At 44.1% G+C, this 20,458-nt stretch overlaps 2 protein-coding genes across 7 annotated transcripts in view; one reads left to right on the top strand and one right to left on the bottom strand.

The window, feature by feature from the left end:
• Positions 1–17,554, bottom strand: part of SLC26A8 (solute carrier family 26 member 8) — an 84,073-nt gene extending 66,519 nt beyond the window's left edge. The window contains exons 1-3 of the mRNA XM_040249835.1: positions 17,257–17,554; positions 7,348–7,534; positions 1,270–1,409 (exon numbers count right to left, since the gene is read on the bottom strand). Of these exons, the coding sequence (XP_040105769.1) occupies positions 1,270–1,409; positions 7,348–7,529 (322 nt within the window). The 5' untranslated portion in view covers positions 7,530–7,534; positions 17,257–17,554. The remainder of the gene's footprint in view (positions 1–1,269; positions 1,410–7,347; positions 7,535–17,256) is intronic.
• A 146-nt stretch (positions 17,555–17,700) lies between these two features.
• The window catches only part of MAPK14 (mitogen-activated protein kinase 14), a 73,011-nt gene continuing 70,253 nt past the window's right edge, over positions 17,701–20,458 (top strand). For all 6 annotated transcript variants that reach the window (XR_005722754.1, XM_040249829.1, XM_040249828.1 and 3 more), the window contains exon 1: positions 17,701–18,269. Coding sequence is in view for 5 of the 6 variants with exons in the window: in XM_040249829.1 (XP_040105763.1) it covers positions 18,154–18,269 (116 nt within the window). In the remaining variant the exon portion in view is untranslated. The remainder of the gene's footprint in view (positions 18,270–20,458) is intronic.

The raw sequence follows: 20,458 nt of genomic DNA, 5'->3' as shown, positions 1-20,458 counted from the left end.
GGTTGTGGCAGTGGTTATACAAATTTATACCTGTGTTTTAATTCATAGAACTATAAGAAATAAGTAAATTTTACTGTAAGATAATATTTCAAAGGGATCCCTTTTCCCCACTAACAGCCCTTTTGCCAGAGTTGGATTTCAGCTACCATTGGCCCCTTTCACTTCCTTTGTGCTTTACACAACCTGTATGATCACAAATTTCAATCTTGCTTGGTTTGCCCCCACAAGAATAGAGAAATAGAAGGGTTTAAAGACTATGGAGAGAATTGTGAACTGAATAAAGGAGGGGCTTCCCTGGTGGGTCAGCAGTAAAGAATCGGCCTGCAATACAGGAACCATAGGAGACGTGGGTTCGATCCCTGGATTGGGAGGATGCCCTGTAGGAAGGCAAGGCAACCCACTCCAGTATTCTTGTCTAGAGAATCTCATGGACAGAGGAGCCTGATGGGCTACAATCCATAAGTTTCCAAAGAGCTGGACATGACAGAAGCAACTTAGCATTCACTGAGTAAAGTGTTAACACTAAATCCTTTCGCTAATAAAGCTGATCTTGGGTTAGCTTTCTAGCTGTTTCTTTGGAAACCTGATAATGGTGGAATGTCAGCTGTGTCACCAAGCAATACTAGTTATGGTAAAAAGGACCTGATTAGTATATTCTAGCTGGATCAAGGGTGAGTGAAAGATTAGTATCTGGTGGGAAGCCCTAACTTTGAGCTTCTCAGAGCACAATGACAGTTGCAACTGGACATGTCCCTATGGGACCCCTGGAGGCATCAGCTATGGGAATTATAAGAGATGGTGGTTCCTACTTGGGAAATAGGACTTCTAAAGCCCAGATAGCTCCCCTGCCTATCTAAGTGATCTTGTCTTATATCTGAACTGCCACTTGTAAGATCAAAGAGTGGCGCCTGGACTGCTGTGTGTGACTTGCTAAAGAGAAGCTAGGATGCTGGGTTTCTTATTCTTCACCTTTCTAAGTAAAATCAACGCCCAGAGAGATCTATCTATTGGAGTCCTGTGAGTATGAAATGCCTAGTTAAGGAAAAAATGACTGTGAGCAGGCATTACAAGAATTCAAGGTTCTAAACTAAACTGAGACGTTTGGAACCACCCTCGAAGAGTTAGAAATTTGGCAGGTAAGGAAACAACTGGTAATGATGTGAATGGAAATCACTTTTTATTTTTTCTATTTACCTAGCACAAGTAACTTGTTTACTCTGGACAAGTGATATACTGTCTGTAGGTGAAAAGCCCTTGTATCTTTCTTACCTTGGGGAATTTGCACAAGGCCAACACTTATACCAGCAAGTAAGTCTCCAAGAAGCCAATCCTTGAATCGATAGAAACACATCCACTCTAGGACGGGAAACATGGTAAGCAGGCATCTTCGGAACTTGTGCCATGAGCATCTGCGAGAAAGAACAGACTTAAGTTCTCCGAAGAAAAAGTCCATAGGGCCAAGAAAAGCCACACCAAATACTTTCTTCTTCCCATACAACAGAGTTTTTTGTCAATACTGCTGACATCTGGACATACTGGACTGGCTAAGTCTTTGTTGTGAGGCTGTCCCGTGCACTGTAGGATATCTGGCAGTATCTCTGGTCTGTATCCATTAGACGCCACCAGCATCCCCTCCCCAATCTTAATAACCAACGTCTCCAGGCACTGCCAAATATTCCCTGGGGGATGGTATCACCTCCAGCTGAGGATCAGTGCCGTACATGATAAGAACTAAGGCTTATAGGGGCTTCCCTGGTGGCACAGTGGTAAAGAATCTGCCTGCCAATGGAGGAAACATGGGTTCGATTTCTGGGTCAGGAAGATCCCCTGGAGAAGGAAATGGCAACCCACTCCAGTATCCTTCCCTGGGAAATCCCATGGACAGAGGAACCTGGGGGGCAGCAGTCCACTGGGTCACAAAAGAGTCAGACATGATTTAGCGACTAAACAACAACGAGAGCCTTGTAAGTCCAGTATGCAAATCAGGTGTGCAGTTTAAAGAATGTTTGAGGAAAATTCAAGCTACCAAAATTTACCAGTAGAAAAATTGACTTTTATGGCTTTCTCTTGGTAAGGACAGTTTTCTGAAATGTGATCCTGGTGGGTGGCAGGGAATTAACACATTCATATCATTCCTGTATACTAAAATTTTTACCAAGCATTAACTCTACATGGCTTTGACCTGTAATAAAGAATCTACCAGTAATGCAGGTGCCACAGACTCAGGTGTGATCCCTGGGTTGGAAAGATCCCCCAGAGAAGGGAATGGCAACCCACTCCAGTATTCTTACTTGGAGAATTCCATGGACAGAGGAGCCTGTCAGGCTATGGTCCACGAGGTCGCAGAGTCAGACATGACTGAGCAACTATCACTTTCACTTTCATGTAGAAATTTATGGAAAATATATAATATGGAGTCTTGTGCTTATGGCATTAGCCATAGAAAGAAAAGGCAATACAATAAGGCCTTATTATCTTTTAGCTCAGTGGATAACAACTAGAAGGCATTTTGTTTCCCAAGGGACACCTGGTAATGTCTGGAGACATTTTTGATGATTACAACTGGCATCTAGTGGATAGAGGCCAGGGATCAAACATCCCACAGTGTACAGGACAGCCCTCCATAAGAAATGATTTTATGGTCCAAAATGCCAACGATCCTGAGATTAAGAAAACCTACTTTAACCTTTAGATCATCTAAAACAGCAGAATCACTGTAAATCAATCAATCAGTTAATCAGTCAATCCATCAGTAAAACTAATACAGTTTTTAATTGCTTTTTGCTATTTATATCTCAGGATGGGCTGAAAACAAAGAGTATGGAGATTTTTCATGTAGGAGCTATAGCTGAATAACTGGGATTTGATCATAGCAACAAATGTAACTTTAGTGTATGCAAGGCTAAAATGTGTGCTCAGAAAAGAAGAAATTTCAACATGCTTGTCTCTCACAACGATGAGCATTACTGTCCCATAAGGAAGTTAAGGTCAAATAAGTGTAAATGTCTTTGCCAAGGTCACAGTAATAAGTGTGGGCAGAACTGGGGCTAGAAACCCAATCTCCTGATTTTCAGATCAGTGTTCTATCCACTCTGCTACCACTACAGTTCCTATTGACAGTGGTCAAATGCAAGACCATAGGTTTTCAGAGAATGTGCATTAGTAGGTGCTGTCCCGTTCAACTCTTCGTGACCCCATGGACTGTAGCCCGCCAGGCTGCTCTGTCTATGGGGTTCTCCAGGCAAGAACACTGGAGTGGGTTGCCATTTCCTACTATGGGGATCTTCCTGACCCAGGGATCAAACCCGGGTCTCTTGCACCTCCTGCACTGGCAGGCAGATTCTTTACCACTGCGCTACCTGGAAAAAGCCCCTGGGAAGAATCCCGTGTTGTGATTCTTATGAGAACCCCTGAGTGTTAGGCAGGTGTAGAGAGTGTGCTCTCTCCAATTATGGCCCTCTCTGCGGGTGGCAGGGGGAGCCGACCACGGCATTGGGACAATGTGTTTTGTATCTTGTCCAGCATTCCTTCCTTTCCCTGTGCCACTTGACTGAAGACCCGCCGCCCTAGGGAGAGTCATCAGAACTCTTTAGCATGCCAGAAAAATAAAATGGACTTGGAATAATGAGGACCTAAGATGGATGGGAATCAAGGAAGGAACTGGAGGAACAGAAATTGAAGTTGGTGGAGGAAGAGTATAAGCACTTCAACACAAATCTGGGTCTTAGTTAAGGCATCTTAAAAGTGAGGGATGTGAGAGGTGATGTGAAAGCACAAGGGAGCACTCTAAAAGAAAAAGAGTATTTCAGTTGCTAACCAAAAGGGAAAAAATGAAGGGAGAGATGAAGTTTCTTGAAGAAAGGAAGAGATGAAGTTAAAGATTATAATTTTTTTTTTTTTTTACTATTTGCTAGCTGCTTTACAAATACTCTCTAATCCTCACAATCACCTTGTAAGGTAGGTGCTATTATCATCCCCATTTTACAGATGAGAATACTGAGGCTCAGTTGGGTTGGATAGCTTACTTAAGGTCACACAGTTGGGAAGCAGCAGGACTGGGATTCAAAACCAGGCAATCTGGCTTCAGACCCTTGCTCTTAGCCACAGCGCTGGGCTACCTTTCAGGTTAAAATTCAGAAACAGACATAACTGTGTGCTTTAGAAGTAAGGAATAAGAACTGTTATAAAAGCCCATGGGAGGCAGTGCAGGTCAGATTTAAATGTCTAAGGATAGGGCAGCTGGAGGAGAATAAGGCTGAAACTTCTTTGGTAGTACCTGTTTATGATGAGGTATAAATTAGGAAAAGACTATGCTTTCACAGAGCAAAGCCAATGTGGCCCCCAAGTGCTCTCTTTGTCATATGACCTCTGACCCATCCTGGAGCAGAAAAAATGAGAGCTGTGATACAGGACAGGGAAGGGACATCCAAGATCACAACTTGCAAAAGGCAGGATATGGGTAAAGGAAGCAGCTCAGAGGGAGGAAGGTCTGCAATAGAGCTGCGTGGAGGCCTTCCTCTCTTGTCACCCAACACAGGCCAACTGTGGGTGAAACCGAGCGAAATCATCAACCAACCCTTGATGAAACCAAGGGATGACGGGGCTAACAAATGTGCAGTGTGGGTGAGGACAGTCTGAGTAGTTAGGGTTACTATAGTGATGCAGGTCACAAGGGGTTTTTAACCTGATGTCTGTAGATGACCAAGGGGTCTCTGGAGGAAATTTGGGGGGTATGTGACTTTAGGAAAAATGATATCTTTATTTTCACTAACCTCCTACCTGAAATGCAGTATTTCCTTCAGTTAGGTATGTTGACAACAAACTACAGTTGTTATCAACAGAGCTTTGATTTTGTCACCAACAGAATCACAAATATTTTCACATTACAGTAAAACTGCTGCAGATATCTTAAGATATAATTTATACTCATCATTACTTAGAAATTACAGTTATTAGACCCACAATTATTAAATATCATGATTTTTGTATTTTTTAATATATTGATAACTATACTTCAATATAACTGGTTTCCTTCATAATGCTATGTATTTTATGCATTTTTAAATATTCTGGCCAAGAGCATTTAATGGGGAAGAATGGACTTATCAACATATAGTGCTGGGAAAATGAGATAGCCACTCGGAGGAAAATGAAGTCAGACTCTTTATATCACATACAAAGTTTACTTGGAATCCATCAAAGATCTAAATTTAAGAACTAAAACTATAAAACTCTTAGAAGAAAACATAGGGGAAAATCTTCATTATCTTGGATTTCACAATAGTTTCTTAAATAAGACACCAAAGTCACAAGCAAGAAAAGAAAAAAATAGATTAAATCTAATTTCATTAAAATTAAAACTGTTGTACACCAGAAGACGCTATCAACAGGCAACACACAGAAGGGGAGGAAAAATTTGCAAATCACATATCTGATAAGGGTTTAATATCCAGAATAAATAAAGAACTCCTACAATTCAACAACAAAAAGGGGGAAAAAATTCTCGTTTTTAAAAGGGTAAAGGAATCGGCATTTCTCCAAAAAAGATATACAAGAGACCAATAAGCACATGAAAAGAGGCTCATCATATTTAGTTATTAGGGAAATGCAAAAAAAACCCACACCCTACAATGTGATACCATTTTACACCTACTAGTATGGCTATAGCAGAAGGCAATGGCAGCCCACTCCAGTATCTTGCCTGGAAAATCCCATGGACGGAGGAGCCTGGTAGGCCGCAGTCCATGGGGTCGATAGGAGTTGGACATGTCTGAGCGGCTTCACTTTCACTTTTCAGTTTCATGCGTTGGAGAAGGAAATGTCAACCCACTCCAGTGTTCTTGCCTGGAGAATCCCAGGGATGGGGGAGCCTGGTGGGCTGCCGTCTGTGGGGTCGCACAGAGTCGGACATGACTGAAGTGACTTAGCAGCGGCAGTATGGCTATAACAATAATTTTTTTAAAAGGAAAATAACAATTATTGGAGAGGATCTGAAGAAATTGGAATACTTGCTAAAGCTAATGTGGTACAGCAACTGTGAAAAAATTTTTCTTAAAAAATTAAACATAAAATTACCATTTGATCCAACAATTCCCCTCTTAGGTGTATACCTAGAAAAATTATAAGCAGAGACTCAAACAGATACTCCTATGTCTAATACTCATGGTGGATTATTCATGACAGCCCCAAAGTGGAAACAATACAAGTGTCCATTAACAGATGAATGGATAAACAAAACAAGGTCTATACTTACAATGGAATATCATCAGCCATAAAATGAAGTACTGATCCATGCTACAACATCATGCTAAGTGAAATAAACCAGACGTGAAAGACAAATATTGTATGACTCCACTTAAATGAAATATCTATAATAGGCAATTCAGAGAGACAGAAAGTAGAAGAGAGGTTAGCAGAGACTGGGGCGGGGGGGACATGGGGAGTTATTGCCTAATGGGTACAAAATGTCTGTTTGCAGTGATGAAAAAGTTTTGGAAATAGCGGTAATGATTGCACAACATCATGAATGTCATTAATACTGCTGATTTGTACATGTTAAAATGGTTAAAATGACCAAGTTTATGTTGTATATATTTTACCACAATAAAAAATGTTAAAAAAATTATTCTGAAAAGAGGTTCATTAGGTCTGATAGATAGCTAAAAGGTTCAAACACAAAAACAGGTTACAAGCCCCTGAACTATAGAACTTACATAGTTGTTCTGGTATCATTAATTAGTCCACCATGGTTGCTTTTTGTTGTTATTGTTAGGAGACTGGCAATGGTGGTTAATCAAACAATGTATTTATTAAATATCATCCCTGGATGTTGTGGGGGACAACTAAGGTCTTTATGCCAAGTTTACAATCAAGAAGGTGATACAGAGACTTCCCTGGCGGGAAGAATCTGCCTGCCAGTGCTGGGACATGGGATTGATCCCTGGTAGGGGAAGATTCCACATGCCTCGGAGCAGCTAAATCCATGCACTGCAACTACTGAGCCTAAGAACTGTGCTCCACACCAAGAGAAGCCACTGCAATGAGAAGCCCATGCAACCCAACTAGAGAGTAGTCCCCACTGGCTGCAACTAGAGAAAGCCCTTGTGCACTGACAAATATCCGGCACAGCCATAAATAAAAAATTTAATAAAAATTTAAAAAGAAGGCGATAGAGGACAAACCACACAGACACACACACACACAAAAACAACTGAAGAGAAATTATGCAATAAGCTAGGGGTTCTGATGACAGGAATTCAGAAGAGGAAAACAGAAGTAGGCACCCAAGGCAGCAAGTAGTTTTGGGGCTGCCAGCTTGGCTGCGGCTGAATGGCTGCACACACGCACCTGCACTGCACGTGGTGACTGACGGTGCTGATGTCGATGTCCACGTTCCCAGAGGAAGAGGTCTTCTTTCTGTGTTCCTGTTGAAAGTTTTCCTCATTGTACACGTCTCGCTTCACATCATATGTGAAAGAACTTTGCCTGTACCTAGAGGCAGAACTCTGGAAGCTCCTGTCTGGTTGCATTGTTCCTGGAAGAGTGGAAAGAAATTGAACAAATGACATTTTTTTAAAAAATCTAGATCCTTGACCCATTTTTATGGAGATAAAATTTCCATATAATGGTAGCATATCCACAAAAGTGGGAAAGAATCCACAGGCAATGCAGGAGACACAGGAGACACAAATTCCATTCCTGACTTGGGAAGATGCCCTGCAGGAGGAAATGGCAACCCACTCCAGTATTCTTGCCTGGAAAATCTCATGGACAGAGAAGCCTGGTGGGCTATAGTCCATGGGGTCACAAAGATTCGGACACGACTGAGCAACTAAGCATACCTACATAATGCATCAGTTTTAGAAAACTTTCTCATTTAGTGTATAATCTTAAACAACCCTATAAAAAAAGCCCGGTGTACAATGTATGGCAAAAACCACTACAATATTGTAAGGTAATTAGCCTCCAATTAAAATAAATAAATTTTTAAAAAGCCAGGTGTATATTCTCATTTTCCAGATGGAGAAACCAAAGCCTGAAAGTTTAAACAGCTTTGGCTGTTGAATATTTAGTCAGGACTAGAACCCAAATGTCTGGCTAGAAAGCCTAGTTTTCTTCATATGTTGTTCTGTTGCAGGGAAAAGATTAAGAGGCATAAGTATAACCACTAATTTTCACTGAAAATGCTAAAGGTTAAGGGATCAACATGGGGTTTCCTAACTCCTTTTTAAAATCTAAAATAGCATCCATCATTATCCCTTTATCTTTTCCTTTTTCTCACAAAACTTAATAGCGCCTGACTCAGTATTTGTCTGTTCATTGTCTGTTTCCCACACTAAAATATAATTTCAAGAGGCAGGACTTTGTTCCAGGGCCCCAAATACTGTGTTACATTTAGTAGGCCCTCAACAAATATTTTCTGAATGATGCTCAAGTATCTAGTTAGTGGCGTTATAACGCAGCAGAAAAAGCACGGCGCAGAATATCAGGATTCTGGAGTTCTAGCTCTGGCTTTTCCTTTTTTTTTAAACAACTAGCTGTATGACTCGGGGCACGTTTCTTAGAAACTGAGTTTCAGTTTCCCTGTCCATGAAATGACATGGTTTGACCGTATGATCTTTAAGGGTCATGAAAAGTGAAAGACAGTGAAGTCGCTCAGTTGTGTCCAACTCTCTGAGACCCCATGGGCTGTAGACTACCTGGCTCCTCTGTCCATGGGATTTTCCAGGCAAGAGCACTGGAGTGGGTAGCCATTTCCTTCTCCAGATCTTCTTGACCCAGGGATCAAACCCAGGTCTCCCTCATTGCAGACAGACGCTTTACCATCTGAGCCACCAGAGAAGCCTCCTAAGGGTTATATCAAACTTTAAAAATATGCACTATCATCTTGCTTTTTTTAAAAAGAATGAGAAGAAAGAGTTAATGAGGATGGATATAGTCCCATCTCTTAGAGAAAGCGCAGCTGTTTTTGATCGTCCATGTTTTTGAATAATAAAAAGGGCACATAGCTAATATTCTTCCACATAAATGTAAAAAAGTAGATCTATATTTATCATCAACATCACATACAACATTCATAGAGCACTTAATATATACCAAGCATTGCACTAGATTTTTTCATGAGTTATTTCTTTTAATTCCCACAACAATCCTACTTTTGAAAGTGAAAGTGAAAGTCACTCAGTTGTGTCTGACTCTTTGCGACCCCATGGACTATACAGTCCCTGGAATTCTCCAGGCCAGAATACTGGAGTGGGTAGCGGTTCCCTTCTCCAGGAGCTCTTTCCAACCCAGGGATTGAACTCAGGTCTCCCGCATTTCAGGTGGATTATTTACCAGCTGAGCCACCAGGGAAGCCCAAGAATACAGGTGATAAAACAAGAATACAGGTGATAAAAGTGAGGTTTTAGAAATGTTAGGTAACTCAGCCATAGTTATATAATGTATTTTTACTCTCAAAACATAGGGTAGCAGGCATGTACTGTGTAACACTATGAACCAATGATCAAAGAAGTGAGAGTATAGTTAGGGAATACAGAAGAGGATGGAAGAGCTGCTTTACAATGTATTACTTGAGAGAATTAGTACTCTGTGTCTTCCAGAAAAAAACAGAACTATACACTAAAACGTAAGTAACATTTTTCCCTTTACCCCACCCATAGGAATACTGACCCATCCTTCCTTACTTTTCCTATGTAATCCTACAATAAACTTCCATGACTAGAATCTATCTGTTCCTGGCAACTAAAAGAGCCTAATTAACCTGCTTATTATATTGAAATTATAAAAACTGCCATCCTGGGACTTCCCTGGTGGTCCAGTGGTAAAGAATCCTCCTGCCAACACTATTTACAATGGCTAGGACATGGAAGCAGCTTAGAGGCCCATCGATGGATAAGTGGATAAAGCAGTTGTGGTACACAATGGAATATCACTTAGCTATAAAAAAGGAACCCATTCAAGTCAGTTCTAATGAGGTGGATGAACCTAGAACCTATTATACAGAGTGAAGTAAGTCAGAAAGAGAAAGACAAATACTATATATATTAATGCAAATACCTGGAATCTAGAAAGATGGTATTGACGATACTATTTGCAGGGCAGCAAAGGAGACACAGACATAAAGGACAAACTTCTGGACCCAGTCGGGGAAGCAGAGGGTGGGGTGATTTGAGAGAGTAGCACTGAAACAAACACATGACCGTGTGTAAAACAGATAGCCAGTGGGCATTTGCTGTGTGACCCAGGGAACCCAAAGCTGGTGCTCTCTGAAAACCTGGAGGGGTGGGATGGGGAGGGAGGTTCAGGAGGGAGGGAACATATGTCTACCTGTGGCTGATTCATGTTGATGTGTGGCAGAGACCATCACAATATGGTGGAGTAATTATCCTCCAATTAAAAATAAAATAAAATTTAAAAAGAATCCACCTGCCAATGCAGGGGACACGGGTTCCATCCCTGGTCCGGGAAGATTCCACATGCCGTGGGGCAGCTGGGCCTGTGCACCACAACTATCGAGCCTGCACGCCCTAGACCCTGTGCTCTGCAAAAAGAGAAGCGACCACAATGAGAAGCCCGTGCACCGCAACTAGAGGGCAGCCCCTGCTCGCCTGAGCTACAGCAAGCCCATGGGTGGCAACGAAGACCCAGTGCGGCCAAGAAATAAATAAAAATAAAATGTAAAACAACTGCCATCCTGGGTTAGGTGGAGAGTCTAGAATCCAGCATTTTGTTTCTGAAATGCCACAAAGCAGGTGGGAAGCAGGCAACGTATGGACAAGCATAATGGAAGCAGTGGGCCAGGGAAAGGTGGCTGTGGCTACCCCGTTCTAGCGATTATTGTCATGGGGGATATGGGGCTCAGGATGGCCAGATTTGATCTTTCTCCAGGGAAGCCATAATTCCAGATTTTTATATGAAATCTTCTGACTTTGTTGTCAATCACCTTACATATTTTTTAAAAACACAGTCTGCATCTAACAAAACATCTCTGCAGGCCAGATTCAGTCTGACCCAGCAGCATGTGACCTCTGATCCAGAGTCTTGTTGTTAAAAAACCAAAATATTCTCATCTCCTCCCATCACAAATTATAACTTAGCCCTCAAGAATTTCTCTCCAAAGCTAAAGCATTTATTTTTTCTGTTGTCACACCCTTGGGAGGTATTATATCTCATCAATTGACTTATGGACAAAAGCATTTCTCATTATTGTCTTCAACCTACATCAGTTATATTTCAAAAGGTAGTCATGTTCTACTAGACTAGGATTTGGTAAGTTTGCCTGCTATAATTTTCACAATCTTATAAATTTCTACCATATGCAGTCTTGGCCTTCATTTATTTTTGACTCAAGAATGCTTTTCCACCTGTGGTCAATTAATTTATGTTAGTTGCTATTTAGTCGCCAAGTCTGACTCTTTTGTGACCCCATGAACTATATAGCTCACCAGAATTTTTTTATAGTCCATGGAATTTTTCCAGGTAAGAATACTGGAGTGGGTTGCTATTTCCTTCTCCAGGGGATCTTCCCGATCCAGGGATCAAACCCGCGTCTCTGCACTGGCAGGTGGATTCTTTACCACTGAGCCACCAGGGAAGCCCTGGTCAATTAACTTCAGCTCAGTAGCTCAGTCGTGTCCGACTCTTTGCGAGCCCATGAATTGCAGCACTCCAGGCCTCCCTGTCCATCACCAACTCCCGGAGTTCACCCAGACTCATGTCCATCGAGTCAGTGATGCCATCCAGCCATCTCATTCTCTGCCGTCCCCTTCTCCTCCTGCCCCCAATCCCTCCCAGCATCAGAGTCTTTTCCAGTGAGTCAACTCTTCACATGAGGTGGCCAAAGTATTGGAGTTTCAGCTTTAGCATCATTCCTTCCAAAGAACACCCAGGGTTGATCTCCTTCAGAATGGACTGGTTGGATTTCCTTGCAGTCCAAGGGACTCTCAAGAGTCTTCTCCAACACCACAGTTCAAAAGCATCAATTCTTCGGTGCTCAGCCTTCTTTACAGTCCAAATCTCACATCCATACATGACTACTGGAAAAACCATAGCCTTGACTAGATGGACCTTAGTCGGCAAAGTAATGTCTCTGCTTTTGAATATGCTATCTAGGTTGGTCATAGCTTTTCTTCCAAGGAGTAAGCGTCTTTTCATTTCATGGCTGCAGTCACCATCTGCAGTGATTTTGGAGCCCCCCAAAATAAAGTCTGACACTATTACCACTGTTTCCCCATTTATTTCCCATGAAGTGATGGGACCGGATGCCATGATCTTTGTTTTCTGAATGTTGAGCTTTAAGCCAACTTTTTCACTCTCCTCTTTCACTTTCAGCAAGAGGCTTTTTAGTTCCTCTTCACTTTCTGCCATAAGGGTGGTGTCATCTGCATATAATTTGCTGAACGCTAAGTGCTCAAAGGATACAAAAGGACAAAGACTCTACAATTTAGTAGAATAAAAATACCAAAATATGGTGCTATCAGAATTTAGAGGTATGAAAGGCAGAAATTAACATTTATTGCTGGCCTGCCATAGCCAGTTTCTTCACACACATCGTCTCAAAAGATAGATATTATTTTCTTGATAATAATTATCCTCATTTTACCAGTGACTTTAGTGAGTTCCTCAGTCATACAACCATTAAACAGCAGAGCCAGAATCTGAACTTTGTCTTTTTGATTCTAAAATAGATGCCACAAGATGTCCTATAGAATGAGATTAATAACCCCAGCTAGGTGAAGGCCTCCCTGGGGAGATATGGCTAAACTGCTCTGGCTAAACTGGAGGCAGGTAAGAGAATAAGGCATTTCAGGAAGAGAACAGGATAAAATTACAGAGATAACATAAGGCAACTGATTCAACAGGTCTAAGTAAAATCAGTGTCAAACCCAAAAGGTTGAGGCCTATTTCTGGAGTGTCCTGAATGCTGGGTTGAACCTGGACTTTTCGGCAATCTAAAATTTTCAAGAAGCAGTAGTAACATGCACAGACATGCTTTGGGAAGAATCATGTCAGTGGTAGAGTCTAGAGCTGTGCTGACCAGTACAGCAGTCACTGCTACCTGTGAAAACTTCAATTTAACTTAATTAAAATAAAATGAGGGAACTCCTTGGCAGTCCAGTGGTTAGGACTCAGCTGTTCCACTGCTGTGGCCACAGATTCAATTCCTGGTCAGGAAAACGTGTGGCAATGCCTCACGCTCTGCGGCATGGCCAATACATAAAACGAAAACGTCAGTTCCTTAGTCACAAGAGCTACATTTCAAGGGCTCAACAGCCATGCATGGTAGGGACTAGCAACTAGACTGGGCAGGTATTAAACACTTCTATCCTCACAGAAAGTTCCACAGGATAGCACTGGAGACAGGAGAGACTGAGGCAAAAAGACCAGTCAGAGCCCTTTATTATTATGGTAGTCTGGCAGAGAGGCAATCAAGTCACAACTCAGGGACCACAGTCTGAGTGGCTAGGAGGGGCGGGTGGAAAGCTGTCTTCAAAGGGCTTATCATATAACTGGCTAAAGGCAGCAAGGGAAAACATCTTTCAGTTATTGTTTTGTTTCCCGTAGTCATCTCTGGAATTTCTTCAGTTCCACTAGTCTTTCTTGACTTCACAGAAAACCTACTGGCTTGTTTTCTTCACTAACACGACCCTTCTCTTTAAGGTATGATGATCAGAAGCTATTACTGACAAGTGGCAGATGCACTTTAATGTGGAGAAGATGATGCATTTCAGAAGAGGTCATCCAAACCACACTGATGGGATAATGACCTTTCAGCTGAGACACAACACAAGAGGGACTGTCTCTTACTGATTCCTAACATTCCCTGATGCTTCCTGCCAGCAGACAAAACATTCAGGTTGGGTGGGCCATGATCTGAACAACTTAAGGTTTCATTTTCATGTTCTACAAATGTGACATAATTTGGGGCATCTGGATTCACTACTAATTAATAGAAATTAATCTCTATAGCCCATACTTGGTCTTACAAACAACAGCATCATCTGGGAACTTGTTGGAAATGCTAATTCTCAGGCCCCACCTAACAAAACACAATTAATCAGAAACTCTGAGGATGGACCCGCAGTCTGTTTTAAGAAGCCCTCCAGATGATTCTGGTACACAGTGAAGTATGAAGACCACTGTAAATGTAGCTAATTATCTTTATTCAGTCGGACAATCAGGATTTAGGGCACTGTTAATATAGGCACTTTTGACCTAGCTCCTTCATCCCCATACCACCCCTATCCATCCAACCATCCACTGATTCTTTTACATAAGGTGCTAAAAGTACTTTAAAAGCCAAGAGTAAAATATTTAAATACAACCCAATTCAACCCAATTTCCTATTACCCCAATTGATGTGAAATCCTGAAACTTAGTTTCAAGATTATCCTTTCATATGGTCAACTTTCACATGTTCTCTATAATCCTGGGAAAAGAAAATACACTTTCAGAATTTCAAAATAAATATTTGTAATTCCATCAGAAAAAACAGGTCTTTGCCCATTCTAACTACACTTTTATGGTGGAATGTATGTGAAAAAGAAAGGCACAAGCAAAGGGCATTGCTTTCAGTACCTTTCCGTCACTTGGTCTGGTGGCTGGGGTTGGATGATCAGAGGACAGCCCTCAAGGAGCTGACCATCCGACGCACAGACAACTGCCTTTAATGCGACCTGGTGAGAGTATTACCAATGGGCTGGCTGGAGAGAAACTCATTGTTGGGGTGGGGATGTTGGAAGAAGGGGCTGCTGCGATCCATCAACAGACCTTGAAAGGAACAGAAGGGGCTAAGAGAGGTGGGAGTGGGAGCTCAGTTAGAAGGAACAACAAGAACGACAGCAGTGAGGTCTAAAAAGCGGAAGGCGCGCAACTGGGCAGTCAAGCCTTGGGAGGAGGAGGATGGCAGCGGGGTGCGTTGATCAGGGGGAGACTCCGGCAGCAGACCAGTTCTGGGGCTTATGACGGCTCAGACCAACGAGTGTGGAAGGAGTCAGCCTGCCAAACGCACGCGCTGTCTTTCCTCATGGACTCTCAAAAGCAGGGACCACACCGAGAGAGAAGCTCCCAGGGACGACAGTCATTCATTCATTCCGCAAACACTGACTGGAGTGCCCTCGACGAGCCCGACCCTGCGGTGACAGTGGCCCGGGGACTTCCGAGTGTAACGCGGGGGCCGGGGGGAGTGGTCCCCGCACCCAACGCCGGAGCCCGGGCCCCGCCGCCGCCACCACCTGAAGCCCCGGCCCCGGGCGGCTCCCCGGGTCCCTTGGCTCACCTGGTTCCCGGGCTACGGCGGGAGGGCGGGCGCTGGAGCCGGAGGCAAGCTCCGGCCAGCCGGGCGGCGCTGTGGACGCGGACGCCGGCGGTTCCCGAGCCGTTGCGGCCGAACCCGCGGGCCTCCTTGATGCCAGGCCTCGCGCGCCGCACTTGGCGTAAGTGATTCACTCTTAAGTCTCCCGACGACTCTTGTGGACAGAAGACGCAGGAGGAAACTGGAGGCTAAGAGGGTCGCCGAGATCTCCAACCCCGACTGAAGGACCCTCTCCTGCCCAGCTCCTCCCTTCAAGACCCCTTAACCTTCTGAAGCTCAGTCCCTGTCACTGTCTCTCCCTGTGCCTTGCATTCCCTTTGCCCAGTTGCAGTTTTCCACTTGCTTGATTACTGTAGTAATGTCTAATATATTATTCACTTTACCTATGGCTTTAAAAAATATATTTACGTCTTTATTTAGCTGCATCAGGATTTAGTTGCAGCATGTGGACCTTCCATCTTCCTAGCTGCAAGTGGGATCTAGTTCCCCAGGGATCAACTCAGGGGCTCTGCTCCAGGAGCATGGAGTCTGAGCCACTGGACCAACAGGAAGTCCCTACCTATACAGTTTGTAATCTGTCTCATCCCCAGAAGGGCAGGAATTTTTATGTCTTTCTTTAATTGCTGTATCATTGGTGCCAAAGCAATGTGGTAGATCTAGTAAGTGCTCAATAAACCTGTGTTGAAGAACTGAATGATTGTGCCACTATTCACTGTAGGCTCCACGTAGGCAGCCGCTATCTGCCTTTCAACCAACTTCCCATTAGAAGTGCCTGGTACCTAGTAGGCATTCAATATATATTTGCTGAGTGAGTGAGTGTATTGCTCATCTTTACTCTTTTGCTCACTCTCATGTCATCATCCCAATTTGTTGGATAAATACATGAATTTCTTAGAATTCCAGCTTCCAAGTTTTCTCCCTTTTATCCATGCACTCACCTTGACCCCCTACTCTTACCTCTCATATCTTTACAGCTGCATTTTGGCTCTTGCTTCCTCCTACCTCCAATACTTCTTAGAAAGCTCACTATCTGCAGTTTGGCTTGGAACATTTTTAAGCAACATGTCTTCTAAGGCAAGAGAATCTAGGCTGTCACCCTGAATCCAAAGAAAGCTTTCTGCAGATCACCATGACCCTTGTTTTGGGTTTTATTTTTCTTTGAGAACTGAGGATCCTGCAATGCCTCCTAAGTTGAGATCATGTCCTTGTTCATAATTAGCTCAACAAATATTTATGGAGTAACTTCTATGTTCGAGGCCCTGAGCTAGATGCTGGGAGAAAATAGGCAAAATTTGACCACTTCAAGGGATGCATAACACAAAAGAGAATAGTCATGGATAGTGATGGGAAGTGTCCTGGCTTGAACCCAGTTATTTCTAAAAGAAATGTCCAAGAATATGATAGGGTCCAATTCTGCTTATTGAAACAAGTTTTAGGGTAGGAATAAGTTAATAGTGAAGTGAAGGTATGGGGTTATAATACCTTGCCCATTCACATTTATTATCTTGTTCAGCTTTCAAGTGGGAAAGTAGGGCAGCAATTCTTTTTTGCATAAACTGGAACTAAGGTCTAAGAAAGGTCAATTGACTTGCCCAACAGGATACTGCCAGAAAACCACTGTAGGCACTGTTCTTACTCTGAGAGGCATGATTACAATTCTTAAAACCCTCTTTGCTGGAAGCTCTTCAAGGTAGGAATCAGTTTCAAACCTTCAGGGTAAAGGTTTTTAAATGTTTCTCCAAGGGAGATACCAAGAACTTTTCTGAACCTGGCGCATTTTGTAAAAATGCACAGTCTTGGAGTCCCTCTGGGACCCATCTAATCAAACTCCCTGTGCATTTTTAAGCGCCCAAGGTGCTTCTTCTGCACGTAAAAGTTTGAGAACTACTAGAAGTGTTTGGGTGGAAAAACCTCAACCTTAGTTCAGGGCTAATATTTACCTTTGAGACAGATTTCGTCAGCATTCCGAAGAGTAAGTGTATGTCCTCGAGCAGATGGGACTACAACGGCTTTCTGGCCGGAATCTTTCTTTTTTATGCAAGTACTTCTTGGAAATTGGGGGTTTTCCGCCGAGCAGGTGCTCAGCTGCTGGTGATTACCCACCGTTTAAAGGTCTTTTGGCTCTTTTCCCAGACACCCGATTGATTTGTCACTGTCTCTTTCCAACAGGGAGCCAAGCACTTGCCCCGCCGACCACGATGGGGCGCGCGCGGCCTGTGTCGTCTGCTTCTCCGCTCCTTCCCGGGTCCGCCTTCGCGCGCTAAAGGAGAGCAATCCCTGGGAGTTCCTGCCTCTGGGGGCCAGCTGTTGCTCTCTTCTCGCGAGAATTACTTCTCCCGAGCTCTCCCTTCATCAACCCCCCTCCTTCGGGCAGGTTCCATATTGGGTAAAATCTCGGCTCGAGGAGAGGTCCGGGAGCTGTTCTCGCGAGAGCACGGCGGGAGGCTCCTGTTCGCTGGCTCTGGGAAAGGCGACCACTGGAAGCTCCGCGGGCGCTGCAGCTGGAGCTGTGACCCCGCCGCGCAGCCGGGAGTCGGTCGGGTGTGGAGAGAGTGCAGGGAGAGCTGGGCGGGGCGCCAGCCCAGGGCCCCGGAGCGTGCCCCGGCCCTTCTCAGTGCTTCCCCCGCCGTCGGTGAGGCGCGTCCAGCCGCTGCGGCTGACAGGGGCCGCTCGCGCGCGCGCGGGAGTCTTCAGGGTCGCCGCAGCCGCACCTGCGCGGGCGGCCAGCGCAGGGGTCCCCGCCCGGCCGGGCGGGCTAAGAGGTCAGGGGAAGCGGGTGCGGGTGCAGGCGGGGCCCCGCAAGGGCCACCTCCTCGCCCCGCGGCCACCGCTGGAAGATGTCTCAGGAGAGGCCCACGTTCTACCGGCAGGAGCTGAACAAGACCATCTGGGAGGTGCCCGAGCGTTACCAGAACCTGTCCCCGGTGGGCTCCGGCGCCTATGGCTCCGTGTGGTGAGTGTCACCGGGCCGGGGGCCTCGCTGGGCCGGGTGTCTCCGTATGCCCCCGAGTCAGGCCTGCCCCCACGGCTCAGCAATGCACCCAGCGGCAGGAATTTTCCTTGGGGGGAGGGCATCCCAGCCCTCTTCGACCCCTGTCCTGCACTCCCTGTCCCCCTTGTACCCCCACCCTGCACGCCCACGTAGATGGTCAGCTGTGTGTAGGACGCAGGTCCGCTGTGGGCGGTGGGTGATGGTATTGGAGCCGGGCCCTGACTCGCACCCTGCGCGTTCTCTTGGCGGGGGGGGGGGGGGGGGGGGGGGGTCGCGGGGCTGCCCCGGGGGCAGGACCATGGGGGGGTCCTTCTTTGGAGGTCTCTCCCTGCTGGCATCGAGCAGAAGGACTCTCTCGAGATGTGCCTGCCCTCGGAGCAGACAAGCCCGGGGAGCTGCCCGGAGAAGCAGAAGGGCAAAGCTCGACTGCGGTCATCTGAACAAAACTGAGGACGAAGGGCGTTGAGTTCGGGCTTTTTTGCAAACCTCTGTCGAAACTGCATTTTGAGAAGGGTTCTTTTTGAATTCGCACTTGAATTAGCAGCTATCCAGGGAGCTTAAAATACCGACTTTATCTCGGTGAGCCCTGTGCCAGCTTGAGTGGTGTGTTTCCGATTCAGTTGAAAGCGTATTTCCTTTTCGCAGAGTGGGGGGTTGGTGGTAGTGCCTGCAGCTTGAGAAGCTGGCGGCCTCGCTGATTAGTCACATACCACTGCTCATTTAAGTATTGTTTGACAAAACGATTTTCTCCTTTCGAGCAAGTGAGGTTCAGATCCGTTGGACGCCCTCAAGATCAAAAAGTTATTAACAATGCTGCGATGTATTATAAATATTTTTTAATCGTGATAATTCTTGTGAAACACTGTGTTTTTAAAGTCCTTTAGAGGGTTGCAGAGAACTTAATCTGCACTTACAGCCTGAGAGGTACATAATGGTTTTCATGGGATATGGAGTATATAGCAAAAGAAGGAAGAGACACTTTTCAGCTTTAATTCACACTATGAATGTCTTTTAAATTAAACGCTACTGTAAAATTTCCAGACTCAGTTCACTAACTTTTCTAACTTCTAAGGTTTTATACACTGTATTTTAGATTTTGTGTAATTTGAGAGCTGACCTGAAGCTAATTCATGTAATTCCTGTGCATGCATTATTTGCAAAGAGGTCTACAAAATTAGTTTTTTGTTTCACGACAGATTCCAGGCTTTTAGACTTGTTAATCTTTGAATATAATTCCTGTGTTTCTTAAAGCCCCAGCATGAATTTCCTGTTTGGTAGAATCTTCTGGGTAATTGAGATTGTGCAATTGTGTCCAGCAACAGATCATATTGCGTTTTCTAGTTCAGGCTGCTTGAGTGATGTCGCTGATGGCCCTATGCTTGACATCTTTTTTCCATTTTTATAGCGTGCTGTTGATTTGCTAATTTTCGAAGATGTGTTTGGATCGTTGCTGCTTTAATAGCTCACTCAATTTTCATTCTGGAATTGACACATTAATTTTTGTGGTACTGAATTTTTGTTTTCCTATCATTTTTGTTTAAACTTTAGTGGAGTGATACGGCTCAACTGTGGGGAGTTGGTGAACTGCTTGCAAGGTTTCCCTACAATTGATGTGAATAACTCAGCCCTGGCACTGGAGATCCAGTGCAGTGCTGATAAAACATGAACTCCACATTTTTTAGTGCTTTATTTTTCTGGTTTATAGAAGCCATCAAAACTGACAGTTGGAAGTAATTTTGTTAAACAGGTTTTTAAAAGTAGGTAATACATTCACATTGTATAAAATGTAAAAGGCATAGAAAGACAGTGAAATCTTTCCATTCTCTTTGTCCAGTTGTACTAGTTCTTTTGTCAAGAGACAACCCCTGTTAAGTTTCTTGTGTGTCTTTCTGTGGAGGCAGTTCTGCTAAGGGTATTTAAGGTGTAACCTATAACATATTGGTGGAGAAAAATAACCAATATTATGTGACGATTGACCGTAAACAAGTGTAGTTGATTTTGGATTGAAAATATCAGAATTTACATTCACATGTGTTATCTCATTCAGAGTAGTTATTTCAAGTTGTTCTTTCAGTCAGCAGCGTTTAGGTGTGGCAGGAAAAAAAAAATGTTTTTTAAACTTCTCTTAGAATCCACTTTGGAGCCTGTGT

Source organism: Oryx dammah, unplaced genomic scaffold (genome assembly GCF_014754425.2).
Source record: "Oryx dammah isolate SB20612 unplaced genomic scaffold, SCBI_Odam_1.1 HiC_scaffold_11, whole genome shotgun sequence".
Taxonomy (NCBI): Eukaryota; Metazoa; Chordata; class Mammalia; order Artiodactyla; family Bovidae; genus Oryx; species Oryx dammah.
This window is presented reverse-complemented; position numbering and strand designations above follow the sequence as displayed.